The sequence below is a fragment of the Ananas comosus genome, linkage group 9 (genome assembly GCF_001540865.1).
Source record: "Ananas comosus cultivar F153 linkage group 9, ASM154086v1, whole genome shotgun sequence".
In the NCBI taxonomy this organism is placed as follows: Eukaryota; Viridiplantae; Streptophyta; class Magnoliopsida; order Poales; family Bromeliaceae; genus Ananas; species Ananas comosus.
Window position 1 is genome coordinate 787,963 of NC_033629.1, and position 16,636 is coordinate 804,598.

The 16,636-nt window shown below is 37.9% G+C and overlaps 3 protein-coding genes across 6 annotated transcripts; all 3 read right to left on the minus strand.

Annotated features, from left to right (window-relative positions):
* On the minus strand, positions 167–7,642 carry LOC109715072. 4 transcript variants are annotated; one of them, XM_020239866.1, is made up of 15 exons: positions 7,464–7,640; positions 7,300–7,362; positions 7,171–7,224; positions 6,493–6,594; positions 5,911–5,997; positions 5,244–5,810; positions 4,557–5,036; positions 3,771–3,832; positions 3,582–3,681; positions 3,118–3,177; positions 2,754–2,833; positions 2,189–2,512; positions 1,587–1,674; positions 1,347–1,490; positions 167–478 (listed from the first exon to the last, which is right to left on the minus strand). In XM_020239866.1, the coding sequence occupies exons 1-13, from the start codon at positions 7,518–7,520 to the stop codon at positions 1,620–1,622; spliced, it is 2,091 nt and encodes a 696-aa protein (XP_020095455.1). In that variant the 5' UTR covers positions 7,521–7,640; the 3' UTR covers positions 167–478; positions 1,347–1,490; positions 1,587–1,619. The 4 variants fall into 4 exon arrangements, with proteins under 4 accessions (XP_020095455.1, XP_020095458.1, XP_020095459.1 ...); XM_020239869.1 differs by having other exon boundaries at positions 1,347–1,665; positions 7,464–7,642; XM_020239870.1 differs by lacking the exon at positions 3,118–3,177 and having other exon boundaries at positions 1,347–1,674; positions 7,464–7,637.
* LOC109715371 (thylakoidal processing peptidase 1, chloroplastic-like) lies at positions 8,105–12,604 on the minus strand. The gene is made up of 7 exons (XM_020240348.1): positions 12,446–12,604; positions 10,067–11,080; positions 9,869–9,937; positions 9,676–9,744; positions 9,473–9,559; positions 9,007–9,074; positions 8,105–8,888 (listed from the first exon to the last, which is right to left on the minus strand). The coding sequence occupies exons 1-7, from the start codon at positions 12,602–12,604 to the stop codon at positions 8,768–8,770; spliced, it is 1,587 nt and encodes a 528-aa protein (XP_020095937.1). The 3' UTR covers positions 8,105–8,767.
* On the minus strand, positions 13,354–15,633 carry LOC109715884 (CCG-binding protein 1). The gene is made up of 3 exons (XM_020241104.1): positions 15,280–15,633; positions 14,372–14,445; positions 13,354–13,961 (listed from the first exon to the last, which is right to left on the minus strand). Exons 1-3 carry the CDS (start codon positions 15,500–15,502, stop codon positions 13,647–13,649), a joined length of 612 nt encoding a protein of 203 aa, XP_020096693.1. The 5' UTR covers positions 15,503–15,633; the 3' UTR covers positions 13,354–13,646.

A 16,636-nucleotide genomic window follows, 5' to 3' on the forward strand; every position in this document is an offset into this window, starting at 1 on the left:
GTAGCCGTATGCAATATTGCTGTCCATACGAGAGAGAGAGGTATTGACATATGTTGAATCACTAAGTTGTTACTCATCACAAGGTAACCTAAAATAGAATAGAAAAGCCCATCCACAGCACATCCAAAAAACCTCACACACAACGCATCCAATCACATGGAATATCTTTAAAACAAGTGGAAAAAATAAAAACAAAATCAGCTCACATACGTGCAATGTTGATCCATCAATAATAGAGGAGTCATCAGAGATTATTTTATTACAAAATAAAGAAACATTTGGAGGGACCTTTAGAGCTATGCATACGTTCTTTTTCTACAAATAGGCTTCAAATTTAGAATCTCGCGTATCAAACATCAAGCTTTTTGTTACTTGTATTAGAAACGATTCATGCCATACTGCCAATGTTGAAGGCATTAAAAGAGAATGATCAGTTTGCAAACTTCTTTATTTGACCGTCATATTGATTCAGCAATATCTGGATAACAGGGTGAACAAAAATTCAGAAACAAAAATGGTATAGCTAAACTACAGAACGTGCTGAAAAGTTTAATACTGCATCCATAAAATTATCCAAATAATGTGATGCTATCAAACTGAAATTCCTAAATAAAAGAATAGGTGAAGGTACAAAGTTCACATTAATTTTTTTGATGTGCATGTTGACATTTCTAAATCTTTAAAAATGCAAAGGGACAGAATTAACCATATGGTCCTGAATACATGAAAGAGAGCAGCAGTTTGAATTCTGAAGTCGCTTATTATTTAGAATTTTTTGAGAGCGGGAAGGTACCATGGCTAGCCTCAAAGCAGGCTTTCAATATAGAGTATTATCTAATCACTGTGCTGAATAATAAACATGAAATCGAGGCTTGAAAGGCTTAAATTACAGCTTAGGCTTTACGAAGTTTATTTGACCCACAGATACAATTACATGTATAAGATTGCTCGATCTAATCAAACTTGATAACTTAATCTCCAAAAGGCAAATTTTACATTTCACTACATATCGAGAATATTTATGTTTCACTAACAAAGTTTAACAGATCCTATGATGTTCCAGGAACTAAAAAATGCCAAATGTTTACTAAAGCCTAGTTTGGTAATGTGGTGACTAAATATACCAGTTTAATATTTTGGATGGGCCAAAAAACAAAAAAAATCCGAAAGCGCATCCAATCTCCCTTCTTTTATGCTGGCATGTATCTTAGTGGTGCTTTTAGTCGTCACATAACCAAACCAGGCCTAAGAATCATAAAATAAACTATAGTTGAAGATACACTAAATTTTACACCTACATCATCAGGCTGTTCATGTTTTGGTTAAGCACATTGAAACACACATACCTGTACATCATCTGAAACAACTTGGAAGTATGCATAATGAAATATGCTATTGCATACTGGCTTCAAGAGAATGTCCATTCCGCCAAGAGGACTGGTGGCAGAATTATATGTTGAATACATTATCTCGCTTGATCAGGACATGTACTAAAGGATTGTGATACAGAATAGTTATTGGATAAGTTAGACGAATAAGGCCCTTGCAACTCATCCCCTATTATAACCAATGAAGAGCAAGCAAACCTTCGCCAATCTCCACAAAAAGGTATCAGGCATCTATTTTCTGGATGTTATCTCCTGTTGCTTGCAAAACGCCTGAAACCTGGAAAAGCTGCTAAAATCAAAGTAATTAAGCGTGCTCACTCCAGGAGCTGTTCAACTTAAATTAGGCTCTTGATATATTCAAATATATAGTTATTCATGCAGCATTGAATAGCTAGCAGAAAGAACAGATAGGATATTCAAGTAAAATGTGTCACTGAACCTTTAAATTTCCAGCATGCATTGCAACTTTACAACATGATACCTATTTTATACAACACGATACCTATTTTATAACTGGAATCTGCAATTGCAAATATGCATCTCCACATTATCATCAACATTCAGTGAAAATAGGGCACCGACTTTCCGGCGGAACTCGTTCATCTTTTAAGCAGTATAGGTTGGTGTACACAACAATGAGCTTAAGGGGAAAAAAAAAAAGTACACAACGATGCATATCTTTTCTCATTTTGTTCAGTTTTCATTCATTTAAAATGGTCATACCAAGATGCCACAGATAAGTTTGAGAAAATGTTGTAAATATCCAGAAGATGAAAATGTAAAAGATGAGAATGGCAAACCTTCTAAGGAGGGGTTTTGGATTGTAAGGAAACAAATCCTTGCGATGAAGATCTTCCAGAGTCTTCTTTAACGAAAGAATACATTCTTTGGCATTTCCAAAAGGGTGCAGATTGACACTATTACTTAGGCTGCGAGATTTGTGCTTTCGTGGTATATACTCATCAGTCACAAAAGAAACTGATGATGATGGTTGTTCTTCCCCCCTTAAATTATCTTCATCTGTAGAGATCCTTTGTCTCTTGTGATATGATTCATTGATTAAATTTTTGGGAATTGTATAATCAACAAAGATTTGCCAAGATTGAAAAATTACTCGTAAGCACCTACAAACAGAAAATCATGAGGGTGCCGCAACCTTAAATTGTATAAACAGAAAATAAAAAGATAAGTGCATAAAAATGCTTTTACATAAGAAAACCCCTGTGATTATGGCTTTATGTTTTGAACCAATTCGAAAGTTTTTGTTTAATATCAATCCATATTTATAAGCTTTCTTCCAATATATAGAGTTTTCAGAATTCATAACAACACAAACAGAGGAAGATATAAGCAAAACAAACGTACCTTAACAGATATTGCACACAATTAACACCGATGTCTTTAGAAATAAGATAATCAACAAGCACCAAGTGGTCATAGTGTAACTGCAATGTCGAAAAAATATTAGTAGCATGCTTGACGCTGGATTCTAGATAAAGGAGATGCTGAGAAAAATGGAAAAGGCAGATAATGGGACAATGGAGGAAGAAACAACGTGTGTAATAAGAATGATGCGCGAATTTTCTCCTTGCATGTGTTGTATAGACTATGACTAGTTCAAATTTCTATAGGCTGCCTTAACTAGAACCCAGCAATATGTATTAGTTTGAGCAAGAAACAACTTATCTGAAATAAAATGAAAAAAAAAAATGATAGCAGTGTTTCTCACAGATTCCATGAGGATGGTAGTAGAACCAGTGATGCACTGCATTTTTTTTTTTTCAATACACTGCATTTGACAAGTACATGTAGTAAGAAAGCTGGAGATAAAGCTCCATGGTACTACATTTGGGCAATAATGACTAATAATGTTGTCTTCAGCCATGAGCAAGCAATGGAATTTCTCCAGAGTCTAAAGAAACTATATTCACTTTAGGTATGTCCAGGCATCTCCTAGACTGACTAATGTTTTTATTGACACTATAAATACAACAAACCATGCCAATTAAGCACAATAAACGAACTTGTAGAATAAGCTTTTCAAAATTTCCAGATGAGGGAATACTTGACAGCACAAATACGCATTCTACTTTCCTTGATTATGAATTTATGTGCTTCAAATCGTCACATGTAGAGGAACAAGAAAAGCAAAAGTAAAGAAATAATTGCTTAATGTGCCATTCACACACTCACCAATAAAAGCAGCAGATGGAAAAGGTGAACAGGATTAAAAATACTTGAAAATGCACATCTAATTGTCTCCGCAGGAGACAATTCCTTTTCATCGCTCTCTCTGCAATTTTCCAGAGGTAAAATCAAAATATCATTGTTCGCATCCATGTATTCTTTAATGTTAGTATGATATTATTTCATGCTGCTTACCCTTGCAAGGCAATAAATGGAACATCCAAAAGCTGTAATAACATGTCAAAAAGCATATCATCCTGCAGTTTAAGGAGTATCAATCAAGCTAAATACCAAGCAAGCACAGCTGCACAACTATTACTGTAGCCTTACTACAGAATATGAGATGAGGACATTGGTAGAATGCAAACTTTTTTGTTAATAAAATGATGACCATCCAATAGTTGGGACAATTGTTTTATTTTTCTTTTTTTGAGAGAAAGGTAGTTGGGACAATTGTTAGTATGAAAAGATTGAATATCGGTGTTGCTAAGCAAAAGCCTCCTCTCTCCAGGAATATAACAAGCACAAGTTAGGTTTACATGATTCTACAAGTCAAATAGCAGCAAGGAAGACAAAGGAACCTACTAACAAGTCAATGCTAATGAAACCTATCAACAACAAGGATGACCTGTAATACAAGATTATTAAAACATTTGAGGCCCGAGACTTGTAAGCATTACTGAAAAGGTCATGACTTTCATAGTTGACCAATAGCAGCTAGCAAGGAAGTTTCATTACAGAATCATCTGAAGACTCGTATGCAAGACAAGCAACTAAAGAAAATCACAAATTTCAGTCAAGAAATATATGTTAAGGAAGTTGGCTGTATAGCAGATGAATGATTATAGTAAAAGAAATAATTTAATGATAGCTTGCAAAAGAAAGCATTTGAAGTACAAACAGATCTTTGGGTAATGCAGTTTCAGCAGCGACAGCCACTAAAAAGAAATAAAGAAATACACAGGCTTTATTAAAGCATACCTCCTCCATATAAAGTTGCAGGAAGGACAAAGCAAACGATGTAGATGATTTTAATAAATATACACGATCAAACATCTCTATGTGACCACACCTTTGAAGCCATTCAGAAATTTCTAATAGACCAATATGGCAACAATGATCACCGCACACTGGCAGCTTATAATTCAATAGAGAAGGCTCTTCTGCACATGAACATTGCTGACTATTTTCACCACTAATGTGGATCAACACGAAGCATAATTTGAAAAATAGAAATATGACTTGTCTCTGTAGGTGTTGCGTACATGGAATTTGCAAATTAACTGCATCAGAAAAGCTAGACCAAAATGGAGATTCTTCCAGAGAGATTTCGCATTCAACATCGGAATGTGAGACAGATTTGTATAGAAGATCTTGAAAATGTTGTTTGAGTAATTGTAGCCATAAAGCAAGCTGAGATGATTGCCACTGCATGAGGAAGCTAAGCCTAATCATAAGCATCTGCAGAAAACACAAATCACTGTCCAATCAGGTTTGTGCAATCTTACAGTACACTAGTATAATAAAGGTTAATGCCATTAAGTTTCAAGACTTAATAGTTCCACGTAACAAGTCATTAACTTTTTAAGTGAAAATTAGAAATTACATGATAGTAACAAATGCTTGCATGACGTTAAGAAACAGCTTGTCTTTCAGAATAAGGATTACCAGCATTTTATGTCTGAGATATTGAGAAATGAGTTTGTTATCAGCTTCCAGCTGATTGCAGAAGTAAGACAAAAGCTTGGGAACAAGATCGCATAGTTTGCAAAACAAATCTTGCCTTTCCAGTAAATCATTTTCCACACCTTCTAAATCATTTTGCCCAACTAGGGAGCAGAACAGCTGAAGTAGAGTCCCAGGAAGGATAGCTTCCAACCCTGACAAGCCATTATTTTTCTCACCAACATTAATCTTGCTTAAACAATCCCATGGCATATTTTGAACGAAAGGTGTTGCAAGGTCTATGTACTTTTCTAAAAGCTCATTGTTATCAAGTTTAAGAAACTTCAGAATGTTACGAAGAAGTCGCAAGAGTCCAGCAACCATTTGCCAGCTCAAGTTTGCTCTTCTTAACTGCAAAAGTGCAATGAAGCTTCTCGAGTCGGTACTCAAATTCTCAATTTCATATAACTTATCAGTTGCTGTACACGATGATGAGTTACGACAAATATTTGATATTGCTGTCTCTAGGGTGATCCATATAAATTGAACAAACATAATCCAAATGCTTCCCTGAAACAAGGATCACCCAAAAGAAATAAACTGTTAGAATATCAATTTATAAACTATAGGCACCTAATAATACTGAATAATCAGATAAGAAACTACATACGAAACTAATTAGGGTATTTGAGATGGCAAAAAGAGTATTTCCAGCCAAATGTTGAACATATCCATTGTCAAAACCAAGGAAAGCAACCTGAAAAATGAAAGTAAGAGAATAAGTTAAGCCCAAAGCCATCATACTAGTGAAATTACAACTGCAGGGCTATCAATGGCCATGAGAAGAATCAATAAATTCAAGAATACACGAGGGAAAATGATATCTAAGCTTCAACAATGCCAAATAGTACAGTCAAAAGCAGAGAATCTGATATTCCAGGGAACACTTTAACATATAACTGAAGAAACATTGACAACATGCGACAGTTTTATTCAAGAATATTTATGAAAGTGGCCGAAACGTTTATCAATTATTATGTGGGGCTGGTCAATATGTTGATGCATGTTGATAATTGATTAATATGAAAAAAAAAGTCATTTTGTGTTTCTTCCGAATTAATGTGGCAGGAAGCAATTATTAGCCAATGATAAAGGAGAAATTTCTGTTCACGGCAATAATAAATGAGAAATTTGTTTATCTTGGTGGAAAGCAATATTAAAGGAGAATTTTCTATCCACAGCGTCAACTTACCATAATGGAAACAATATTAGTCAAGCATTTGCAGTCACCATCGAAAGGTTGCTCCAAGAACACCGGACAACTGTGAACAACAATAGCATTCGCCAAACTTTCCTATAGTATCAAAAGAGAAAAAGGAGAAACAGGAGAATTAATCTTTGCTATTCCTCAGACATTTAAAAGGGAATTTGTCAGGAGTTCAGAAATCAAAGATTTGTAACTGGCATCTAGTACGCCAAATGGGAGAGTATTGCCTATGATTGGCCTGAGATGCTAAATCTCAATAGTCAAGTACCAACTCATTTTGGGCATATAATGTCGAGCGTTAAAGCATCATATATTCTCGTTCTAACTTGAAGCCTGGAGAGAACTGCAGTCGTTGATCCAATATATGACTCCATTCAAAAGTTGCATAGAAGGTCGACTTACACATAGAAGCTCATAATTCACACCACCACTCGTAAATTCCACTCTAACGAAATATAACAAGCAGTAGCTTATGTTCTCCTCTTCCAGAAGAATTAATGGCACTTCATATATCTTTTACTACTTAATCATCTGTGCAAGTATCTAACATCGAACATCGCCCTTTCCAATAAACACTATTAACTCAAACTTTTAGCACCAAATTGTACAAACTAGACTATCAAAACCTAGAAAACGCCCCGATATATGGAATAAGAGTAATACCTGATCTAATTTCGGGTCGAGATCATTCCACCATTGCCGGATTTCTTTGGAGACCTAAGACCAAACAAACACACGATCAGAGGGGAAGCAAAAACCCTAGAGAGAAAGAGGAGGAGAGACGATGATTACTCGCGAAAGAGATAGAAGGAGCTGCTTCTCAGATTCCTTGTTGAGTGGAGAGGGCTCTGACTCCTGCGAGAAAGTGAGTTCATGGCGATTGAGTGAGAGAAACAACGAGATCGAAGAGGAAGGGAGAGAGCAGGGGAGGAGGAGGTGGGGATTAGGGCACGGACGATGAAGGGGAGGAGGGAGCTTGTGATGAGATCGCAGAGGCGAGAGAAGCGCGCCATTTTTTTTTTTCTTTTTTTTTGGAAGACGAGCGGCCGCCTCCGTCGACATGCCTTCCCTTTTATATGTGCGGTAACTGGTCGACGAACGGCGTGAACTAACGGCGTTACTTGCCGTTACTTTGCGTTGAAGTGGAAGAACGGATACTTACACAAATATTTATCAACATATTACAGTTAATCAGAAAAGTCCTTGGAAAAATCTAAAATATTTTTTATATCCTTAAATGTTTGTAAATTACAGCTCCCGGTTATCTTAGAGAAGAACGAGAACATTCAGAGCTAGAAACATGGGTACTTACATAGAGAAGAACGAGAACACTCACAGCTAGAAACACGATAAAAAAACCTTCCGTATCAGTATCCGGCTAGTTCATCCTTTTGACTACAATTCACGTGGCATACCCACAGAAGCGAGCACAACAAACAAGTACAGGATTAAAAGGAAAGTAAAATGACTCTCAGCATCCATCCATCCCAGCATGCAATTTCAAACTTGATAGATGACATAAAAAGAGAGTTACAACCACAACAGTAGAGCCGACGGATCCACCTACAATTTAAGAAAGAATTGAAATCGATGCACATTCACAAATTACGGAGCTCCCACAATTCCCCATTCAAAGTTTCAGACAAACTGAGGACAAAAGAGAACAACAAATTCTATCTTATAGTTTTACAGAGTGATTTGCATGCATCAAAATCTTAAGAAAGTGAGAGCAAATACAAGTTCATTCATTCGTTCTTTGTCCCTGCCTTGCCTAGGTTATCTGCCTCTTCTAAGAGGCCTGTGTATTCCACGGAGAGCCAACCACCACAAGCTTTCACGAGCATCATTCCTCTAGAATCACACCGACAATGTCCTGTGCTCGCTGTCCTTTCAGGTTTGTTTCCAAGGAAACCATATTTAGAGTAACAAGCAAACTCAAGCGAAACAATAGATGCTGCACCATGAGTACGCTGCAGCAATACACTTTGAGAACCATCAGAACATATATGTAAACCACAAAGCAAACTTCATAATCAAGTATTAATATGCTCCTTCATAGGGTAATGAAGGGACAGAGGGTGCATTTGCTTAAGCAATCTTCCGCCAAACAGGGCGGTGCGAAACAGAATGAAGAGACATCTGGGTATTTGCAGAAATTTGTTCAGTGAATGAACAATATATAACAGAGAGAAAGAAGCTCATTGACAAAAAAAAGAAGTCATGTCTAGTCTGCAGCTGGTGTTCCCAATCAGAAGGGGTGTCAAGAAACCCCCTGCGCGTAGTGTACGGCACTTGGTTCATAGATTGTATCTGATATTTTTGATGGGGGCCAGTACCGAAGCACCGATCGTCCAAGAATGTTCTTAACCGGGAGAGGTCCCCTGTAATAACAAGGAAAACAACTAATTAGATCCCAGTTGTACCTCATGGGTCAAGCAGCTAAATTTTCAAAATACATGGAGAAGCAAAAATAATCCAAAGTTGGGCATCAAGGCCTACCAGTTATGAGAGTCGAAGCTGTTGTTCCTATTATCCCCCAAGACAAAGACATAACCTTCAGGAACAAGCTGCATGTCCAACAGCGGAAACTAATCAATACATCATAAAAATTGATGGAAAACACCTAGCATCTGCAGCATTCTTACTAACAACACAGGCTCATATTTAAAAGCATCAAAACATTTGCAATGGTTGGAAAACTAGACGTTAAGGGATAAATTGCGGTATAAACTCTTATATCCAGAGCTACATGAACAGGAGAAAGAATATTTCTAGATAGCCCAGGCTTCAACAATATATATGTATTAAAACCAAATGCAATCCCAAATTATACAGAGTATGAATATGCCTATATGTCAGGTATTTTAGTTGTTATCTCCAAAATTCGAGCAATTTGATTAACTCTTAACTAATCAGGCAAATTGTAAATTAGCTAAAAAATCAAACTAGAATGAAGATGACATACCACTGGTTTCATCTTGTAGTTAAGCGGCTCCAATACGAATTCTTCATATTGGATAACACCGTTCACCAGCAATTTACCATCACAGACCTATCATGTCGGATAACACACCAAAAATTTACTTACAGTTTGAACACAAACAGCAACTTTACAGGAAAATGCAACTGAAGAGTGTGAAAAGGCTTACTGAAAGAATAAAAGCTTACTTCAACATAGTCCCCAGCTTTGGCCACAACTCTTTTAATGAAAACATCACCTGAACTGTAACCCAGCTCCTGCGAAGATGTGAGCGCAAGTCAGATATTAAGCAGGTTATAGCAAATAGCTCCACTCAGTGCTATAAATGGACAATGTTTAACAGAAAAGAATATATAAATAAAAGAATGAATGACATTATACCTGAAGAACTGGAGGAGCCCTGAAAATAACGATGTCCGTGACCTCGGGCTCTCTGAATAAATAAGACACCTGCAGTTTTAGGAAAAACAGCAACAAATCAGATTAGTCAGATGTAAAATTAAGCACAAAATTAAGATCAAAGCATAGATACTCATACTACAATGCAACAGGGCAGAGAAATTAAGCAGGAAATCTTACCTTCTCTGCTAATATCCTGTCCCCAACATCAAATGTCGGGTACATAGACCGAGAAGGGATCGATCTCGGCTCTGCCATGCATGATCCATACAGCAGCGGCACCGTCACCGCAGCAAAAACAGTCTTCGCATCATCCGAGCAAGAATTCACCCACCGCGAGAGCCAGCCGTTCTTCTCGCTCGGCTTGCTCATCTCAGCCACGCCACTCATCATTTTCGAACTCACCACCGTGCTCGAGCTCTCCTTAGCTTGGCACACAGGAGGAGCAACACTTTTCCCCCTGTCCCGGGGAACCGCAGAGGCTGTCCCTCCCTTATCCACCAGGCTGCTTCCGGAAGACCCCGGAAGGAACTCACTGCAGGGGAACCACTTGCTCGCCTGCAAGAACGGGAGCAGCGACGAGGGCTTAAACCCTAGCGTAACCGAAGACGAGATCCCCATCGCTCCGACTCCAGCAGCTGACCCGGAGCCAGACACCATGGCAGAGAGCAATCCGGCGGCGAGCGTCGACCGATCGCCCTTCGCGGACGGATCTCCAGCGATCGAGGCAAAGGATCGTGATGCCGAGCGATCTGTAGAGAACAAAATGGAGGAGGAGGACAACGAAGAAGAAGAGGATCTGGACAACGCCTTCGCACGATGTTCTCCGGCGAGCGCAAAGAACCCAGAGGCCGGATTCTTCGACCAATCGCGAGCCCTAGATCGATCGTCGTCCCGGCGATCGGAGGGGCTGTGGTTGTCGGATCGGAGGCCGGCGAAGAAGGCGAAGGGCCGGCCGGCATCGTGGAAGAAGCGGCGAGGCTCTGGGCCAAGTAGCCGGAGTAGGAGATGGTGATCCGGATCGCCATAACCACGAGGTTGAGGCACCAGCGGAGGATCGGATGCAGCGAGGAAGACGAAGAACGCCGAGAGAACCGAGGGGAAGCCCCAGAGATCACAGGTCGTAGGCCATTTCCGCGGAGTTTCGCGCCAAATCGGGATCGGAAGCGGGAAATTGAAGGGTTTCGCGGCGATCTAGGGTTCCGGGGACGCCGAGATAGAGAGGATTAGCGTTCGCAGAGGAGGGGTGGAGCGATTGATGGATTTAGGGCTAGGGTTTGGTGGGAGGGTTTCGATCCTGAGCTTCTCTCGCGAGGAGAGAAGCTCAGAAGAACGGGATGGCGAAGACAACGACAACGGAGAGAGGATGGAAACAGAGAGGAAGTGGGAGGAGAGTAGGGTTTTATTAGACTGAGATTATTTGAATGCCACCGAATTTACAGGTATTTACAATATAACCAGCTGTGATGAGTCGCTTAATGGGTATTTCGTTTATTGTTTCTAAGTTGTATTATTTTTTTTAACTTTCTTTCCTTGTTTTTTTTTTTTTAGTTGTTTTAATAAGTTCAACTAATTCTCAAAAAGTGTTCAATAATCTAAAAATTAATTTTAAAATATATAATAATTTAATAATTATTAAGCTAGTGTGGTAGTTATTATTCAAATTATCATTAATAAAGTAAAAACTAAATTTTTATATTTACTTTTTATAATAAAACGGAAGGCTTTGTTTTTTAGATAATGTAGTAGCTTATGTGCTATGGGACAATTTATAATAAAAAAATTTACGAATAATTTTGATGATATGCTAATATTTCTAAAAATAATTAGCAAACTAGTTACATTAAATAATTAATTTATATATTTTACTAAAATTTAGCATTTTAGATTTTAATAGTACATACAAAATTCAATTTGAAATTGCTAAAAAATTACGCAATATATAATAAAAAATAAGATGAAAAAAGTATTATCACATTTTGCATGTTGTAATAAAAAAGTTACACTATATTTTTCGTGATGTTAAACATCTACATGCTTTTATCTCGGCTACCTTTAGTCCATTGGTATTTTTGGTAAGCTACCAAATAGACGAACTATTCTCATAACCGAGGGTTGTTTCCGTAATTAGGAGCATCTTCAAGGGCAATTCTCTTTTCTCTGGTTCCTTCACTACTAAGCCGCCGTAGGTTGCTTCGTGGCAACCTCCGTTAGAAGGCGAACGTGGGCCGTACAATGGAGACCGGTGACTCCAACTGTTGAGGAAGTTGACTAGGCCCAATAAGATCACTCCTTGGCCCAAATAGGCTTTCCCCCTTTTTTTTTTCCAATTATTTGAAAAAGCTGTAATTACGAAAATCAGATGACTAATTTAATAAAAATTTACAAATGTTTGGAAAAATGGAAATATGTTGAAATTGATTTTTTTTTTTTTTTTTAACTTTTGTTTTCCAACCCAGTTATGTTAGTCGTGGTGTTCACCTCTTATGCTGGGTCAAATTAGAATATGCAGATAATAATAAGGGCTCCTTGGGTCGGTCCACCACGTGTCAGCAATACTGCAAATAATTGGACGAGCGATATTGGTCCAAAGATGACGTGGTGAACTCGGTCCAGGGAATAGTTTATCGTAACAGAGTGTTGGGCCGAGGTAACTCGGCCCAGTAGATGAGGAAGATCGTAGAAGCAGAGCGAAAACGCCGTTACGGTTAACGACATTTGGACACGAGCGATTTTGATTGGTTGGGGCACTTTGATGACGTTAGCGCTGACGAGACAGAGAAGAGTTGACTTGGTCAAACAAATATAAAATAATAAAAGTAATAGGGGGTTTGTGGGTTTGACTAATAAAATAGCTTGATTGAATGTGATACCAAATTGGAGGATTTTTTTTAATTAAAAAATAGCAATGATAAATTTTATAAATTATTTTTTTTAGTGGGTTAAATGCTTAGGTCATAAGATTGATTATCTTAATGCTTAATTTGATCATGTGCTTCAACTACATTTGGGATGCAACTTTTACATTCCTTTTCGGAAAAAAAAAAGGAAAAGGAAATGTGTAATATTGTGGCAAAGGTTTACCAATTTACATCTTTTATCTTCTCCAATAAACATAGCTAAAATCGGTTTGATGTATCGTGAAACTATATATGTGTAGATGCAAAAATTTATCTTATGATCCTCTTTTATCATCGTAATTAACCATAAACAGATGACATTTAATAAATCAATTGGATCTAATTCCTTTAATCATTCATTCATAAGATAAGATTGAAGATTCATTGTATCTAGATTGAAGATTCTTTGTATTTGATCTGTGCATAAAAAATTTACATATGATACTACCATTATCAGGTGTTTTTGACCAACTCCTTTCTCTTCCACGGAGGAGCATCTAACAATTCAAAGATGATTGGGTTTGCTGGAGAATTAAATGTCTAAACTGCTGGTCCCCTTACTTTTCATCATAAATCTGCGAAATTTGGCAGATACTTTCCTCTAACCACTTTCTTCGGAGATAGTTTTATATACAATTAACAACGTCAAAGAAAAAGACAATTAAAAAAAGTAAGAGACAACTTTGAACAGTACATTATACAACAACACACATTTTACAGCATAATTCAACTTTCAGAAATACTCGCACTTATAGCTGCTACCGATACTGTTCTAGAAAGAAAACCACGTTGCGAGGAACCTACAGCGCACACGCAATTTATGTACAAAAATTTCACACATTAAGCTCTTATGAAACAACTTAATATGTTTCATGATCAGGCGCCGGCGTATACCACGCAGGATGGCGCCCTTTGCTTCTCAGTAGCCTGGTGAACGGAGAGTCGGGCATGCGAGCCTTCTCTTCTTCTTCGAGCTCGTCTTTGGTTTTCGGTAGCCCGTCGGGTATCGGAAAAGGTCTTTCCCTTTGTGCCTCTGAAGTCGACAAAGCTGGTTTTTGCGCTTCTTTCTCTTTCTTCTTTTGCATTGCGGTGATTCCATGAAGACAATCGATTAGAGACTTTATCCCGCCAGCTTGTCTGATGAATTTCTCAACGTCCTCTCTAGGCAGTTCTTTCTGCATTTAACACCGAGAATACCAAGAATGAAGCCATGGCATTGAGGAGTTCAAATTCGATAACCTCTTTTAAGTGGTAAGGGGTTTTATTTACATGCATACACCTACTGAATCTCGATTCCTTGCAGTTTCTTACATATACATTTTAACCTAAGTTGGGGAGTAAGCCAATACGTGGGGAAAGTTGGTTTTGCATCAAAATAAGGACAATTAGAGTGGGGCATTTCATAAGCACGTTATGTGTAAGAATTGTTTTTTTAAGGGCGCACATAAAAATTCAAAATTTGCAGGGTCTTACTATAGTACATCAATATGCAGGATTATACATGTAAATATGTCCAAACTATGCATTTACATGGTTCGCGTACATTAAAGCAGGACGTGAAAAAAAAACAAAAAATATTACGTACTTGGAGATCTTTAAGTGCAAAATAGGCCCTCCAGCAGTTATAGGATTCGTCGCCCTCGAGTGTCGAGCAGTAATCTGCAAAAGAAAGAATCGATAGTATAAGTTGGTCGATAAATACTTTCAGATAAACAGTGAATCACAATGTAAACCATGCGGTAAGAATGTTCGACTTTGACATTTAATTGGCCTTAATGTTAATATATCATCAAATTTAGCATCTATTTTCCAAGCATTAGCTCTCGCGGAAAAAGCAGAGAGCCTAAATATTGGGATTACTTGAGCAACTTAACTGAAAAAAAAAATAAAATAAAACTCCAGAAACTTCGGGTGTTTTCAACACAGATGTAGATCTCATTGAATGTTTCAATTACAGGGCCTTTACATTTCTCAGCTCTACATTGGAACAATTTGATGCCCATCTATACAACATAGTATGCATCCGCGCACAAATGCATGCATCAATAAGAGTGTTCTTTCGAGGAATGGGGATATTGAACCATTGAATGATCTACGAAACTAATCAAATATCATTAATTTTATCGTTTCATAACACTCTTTTGGGAACTTTTGATGAAAATAAATTGTGAAAAAAAAAAATATGGACTATGCCAGTCTCAACATTTAAGGGCTTTGGTGAGTTTAGAAGACAACTAAATAATTGAACAGAGAGAGCATTCAAAATCCTCCATGTAAATCACATAATATTTATAATAATGTCTCTAAGATTAGATTAATCAGCCAAATTAACAAACAAAAATACATCTTAATCAACAAATTCTTTCTTATTTTCACATCCATATCCATCATCAACTCATTTTTCTACGAACCTAACGCCAAATTAACAGATCAAATCCTTAAAAAACACAAAAATTAGTACAAAAGATGGGAGGAAAAAAAAAGAGATCAGACCTGTGAGATCGTTCTCGGTTTTTTGTAAGAAAGGGGGATCCCTAATCCCGCGATCGATGCGGCTTCTACTGAAGGGCTCGAGCTTGGGGATGGAGCCACCGCTCCTCCCCTGGGCCCCGCAAACCACGCTCGACCACTTACGTCGCGACACGTCAACACCTCCGGCGGCGGCGGAGTAGTGCGACGATGGAGTTGGGGATCGGAGCACGATCGATCCGAGCATTTCGCCTCTTCCTCTTCCTTCGATCGAAACCCTAGGTTTCCTCTGTGGTGACACTACGACGACGACGACGACGACGACGAAGAAGAAGAAAAGGAGAGGGTTTCTATATACGGTTTTGGATAAGATCACAAAGATATTAAATTCTACAAAATTATTAAATTACTACATTTAGATATTTAAGATCTCGAAAGAGACCGAGCATGTCTACTACGAGAAGGAACTCATCAAGGACTTTCCACGTGGCGTATATATGTTGGTGGGTTTTTTCGTGGGTACAAATCTGTTTTGGTTCGTGATATAAAAACGAGGAGAACTTTGGGCGTTTTCACTACTAGTTTTCTAAGCGGTAGTGGAACCTCCCGAGTTAGCACAGCGTATGGCCGCATAAAAATCTCTATGAAAGAGCGGTGATGGGACACGGTAGGGCGTAACGGACGGCTGGATGGATGGGTCGCAGAGAAAATCTATGGATATTCCAGAGGACTCGAAGAGTCTAGTAGTTTAGATATTTTTGTGAATAGTAGAAAGAGTTGGGCTAAGGCCCAATGGCCCCAAATTTTTTGATATCTAATTAAATTGGGCTTTAATTAGGTTCGAGTCAAACATGTTTGCTACAAAAATTTAATTTTGGGCTAAACAGGCCCAATATTGGTATCGAGAGTCGCATGACGCTATTAGGCCGAAAGAGAATGAGTTGGGGATGATGTCTTAGCTTTTCGATAGAACTGCAGAAATCATATCATAAGTTCGTAATCAGACCGGTGTAATCTGGACTCTGGAGAGATGTGTTGTTATTTACGAAAATAAACAGCATATTTTTCACTCTTATTTTCTCTTCGCACATAAAGCTTTTTCGTTACTTAATTGATCACATATCACACTTGTGAACATGGTAATGGTGCAATGAGAGAGCTTATTCCAATTTCATTGTTTTTGAGCATGATGTATACTATTTTTTGTTCATAAGTGTGAAACAAATCACCCATTCCCTTTCTTTTTGTTGTGCCATATCTATCTATTATTATTTTAATTAACCTTCTATTTGATTCAAAGTAAGAGAAATTATGGGTAGGTTCTCAATCTATAGTGCACATAATAGTTTTTTTTAAGATCTAGAAATGCTTTTCTAGAGTG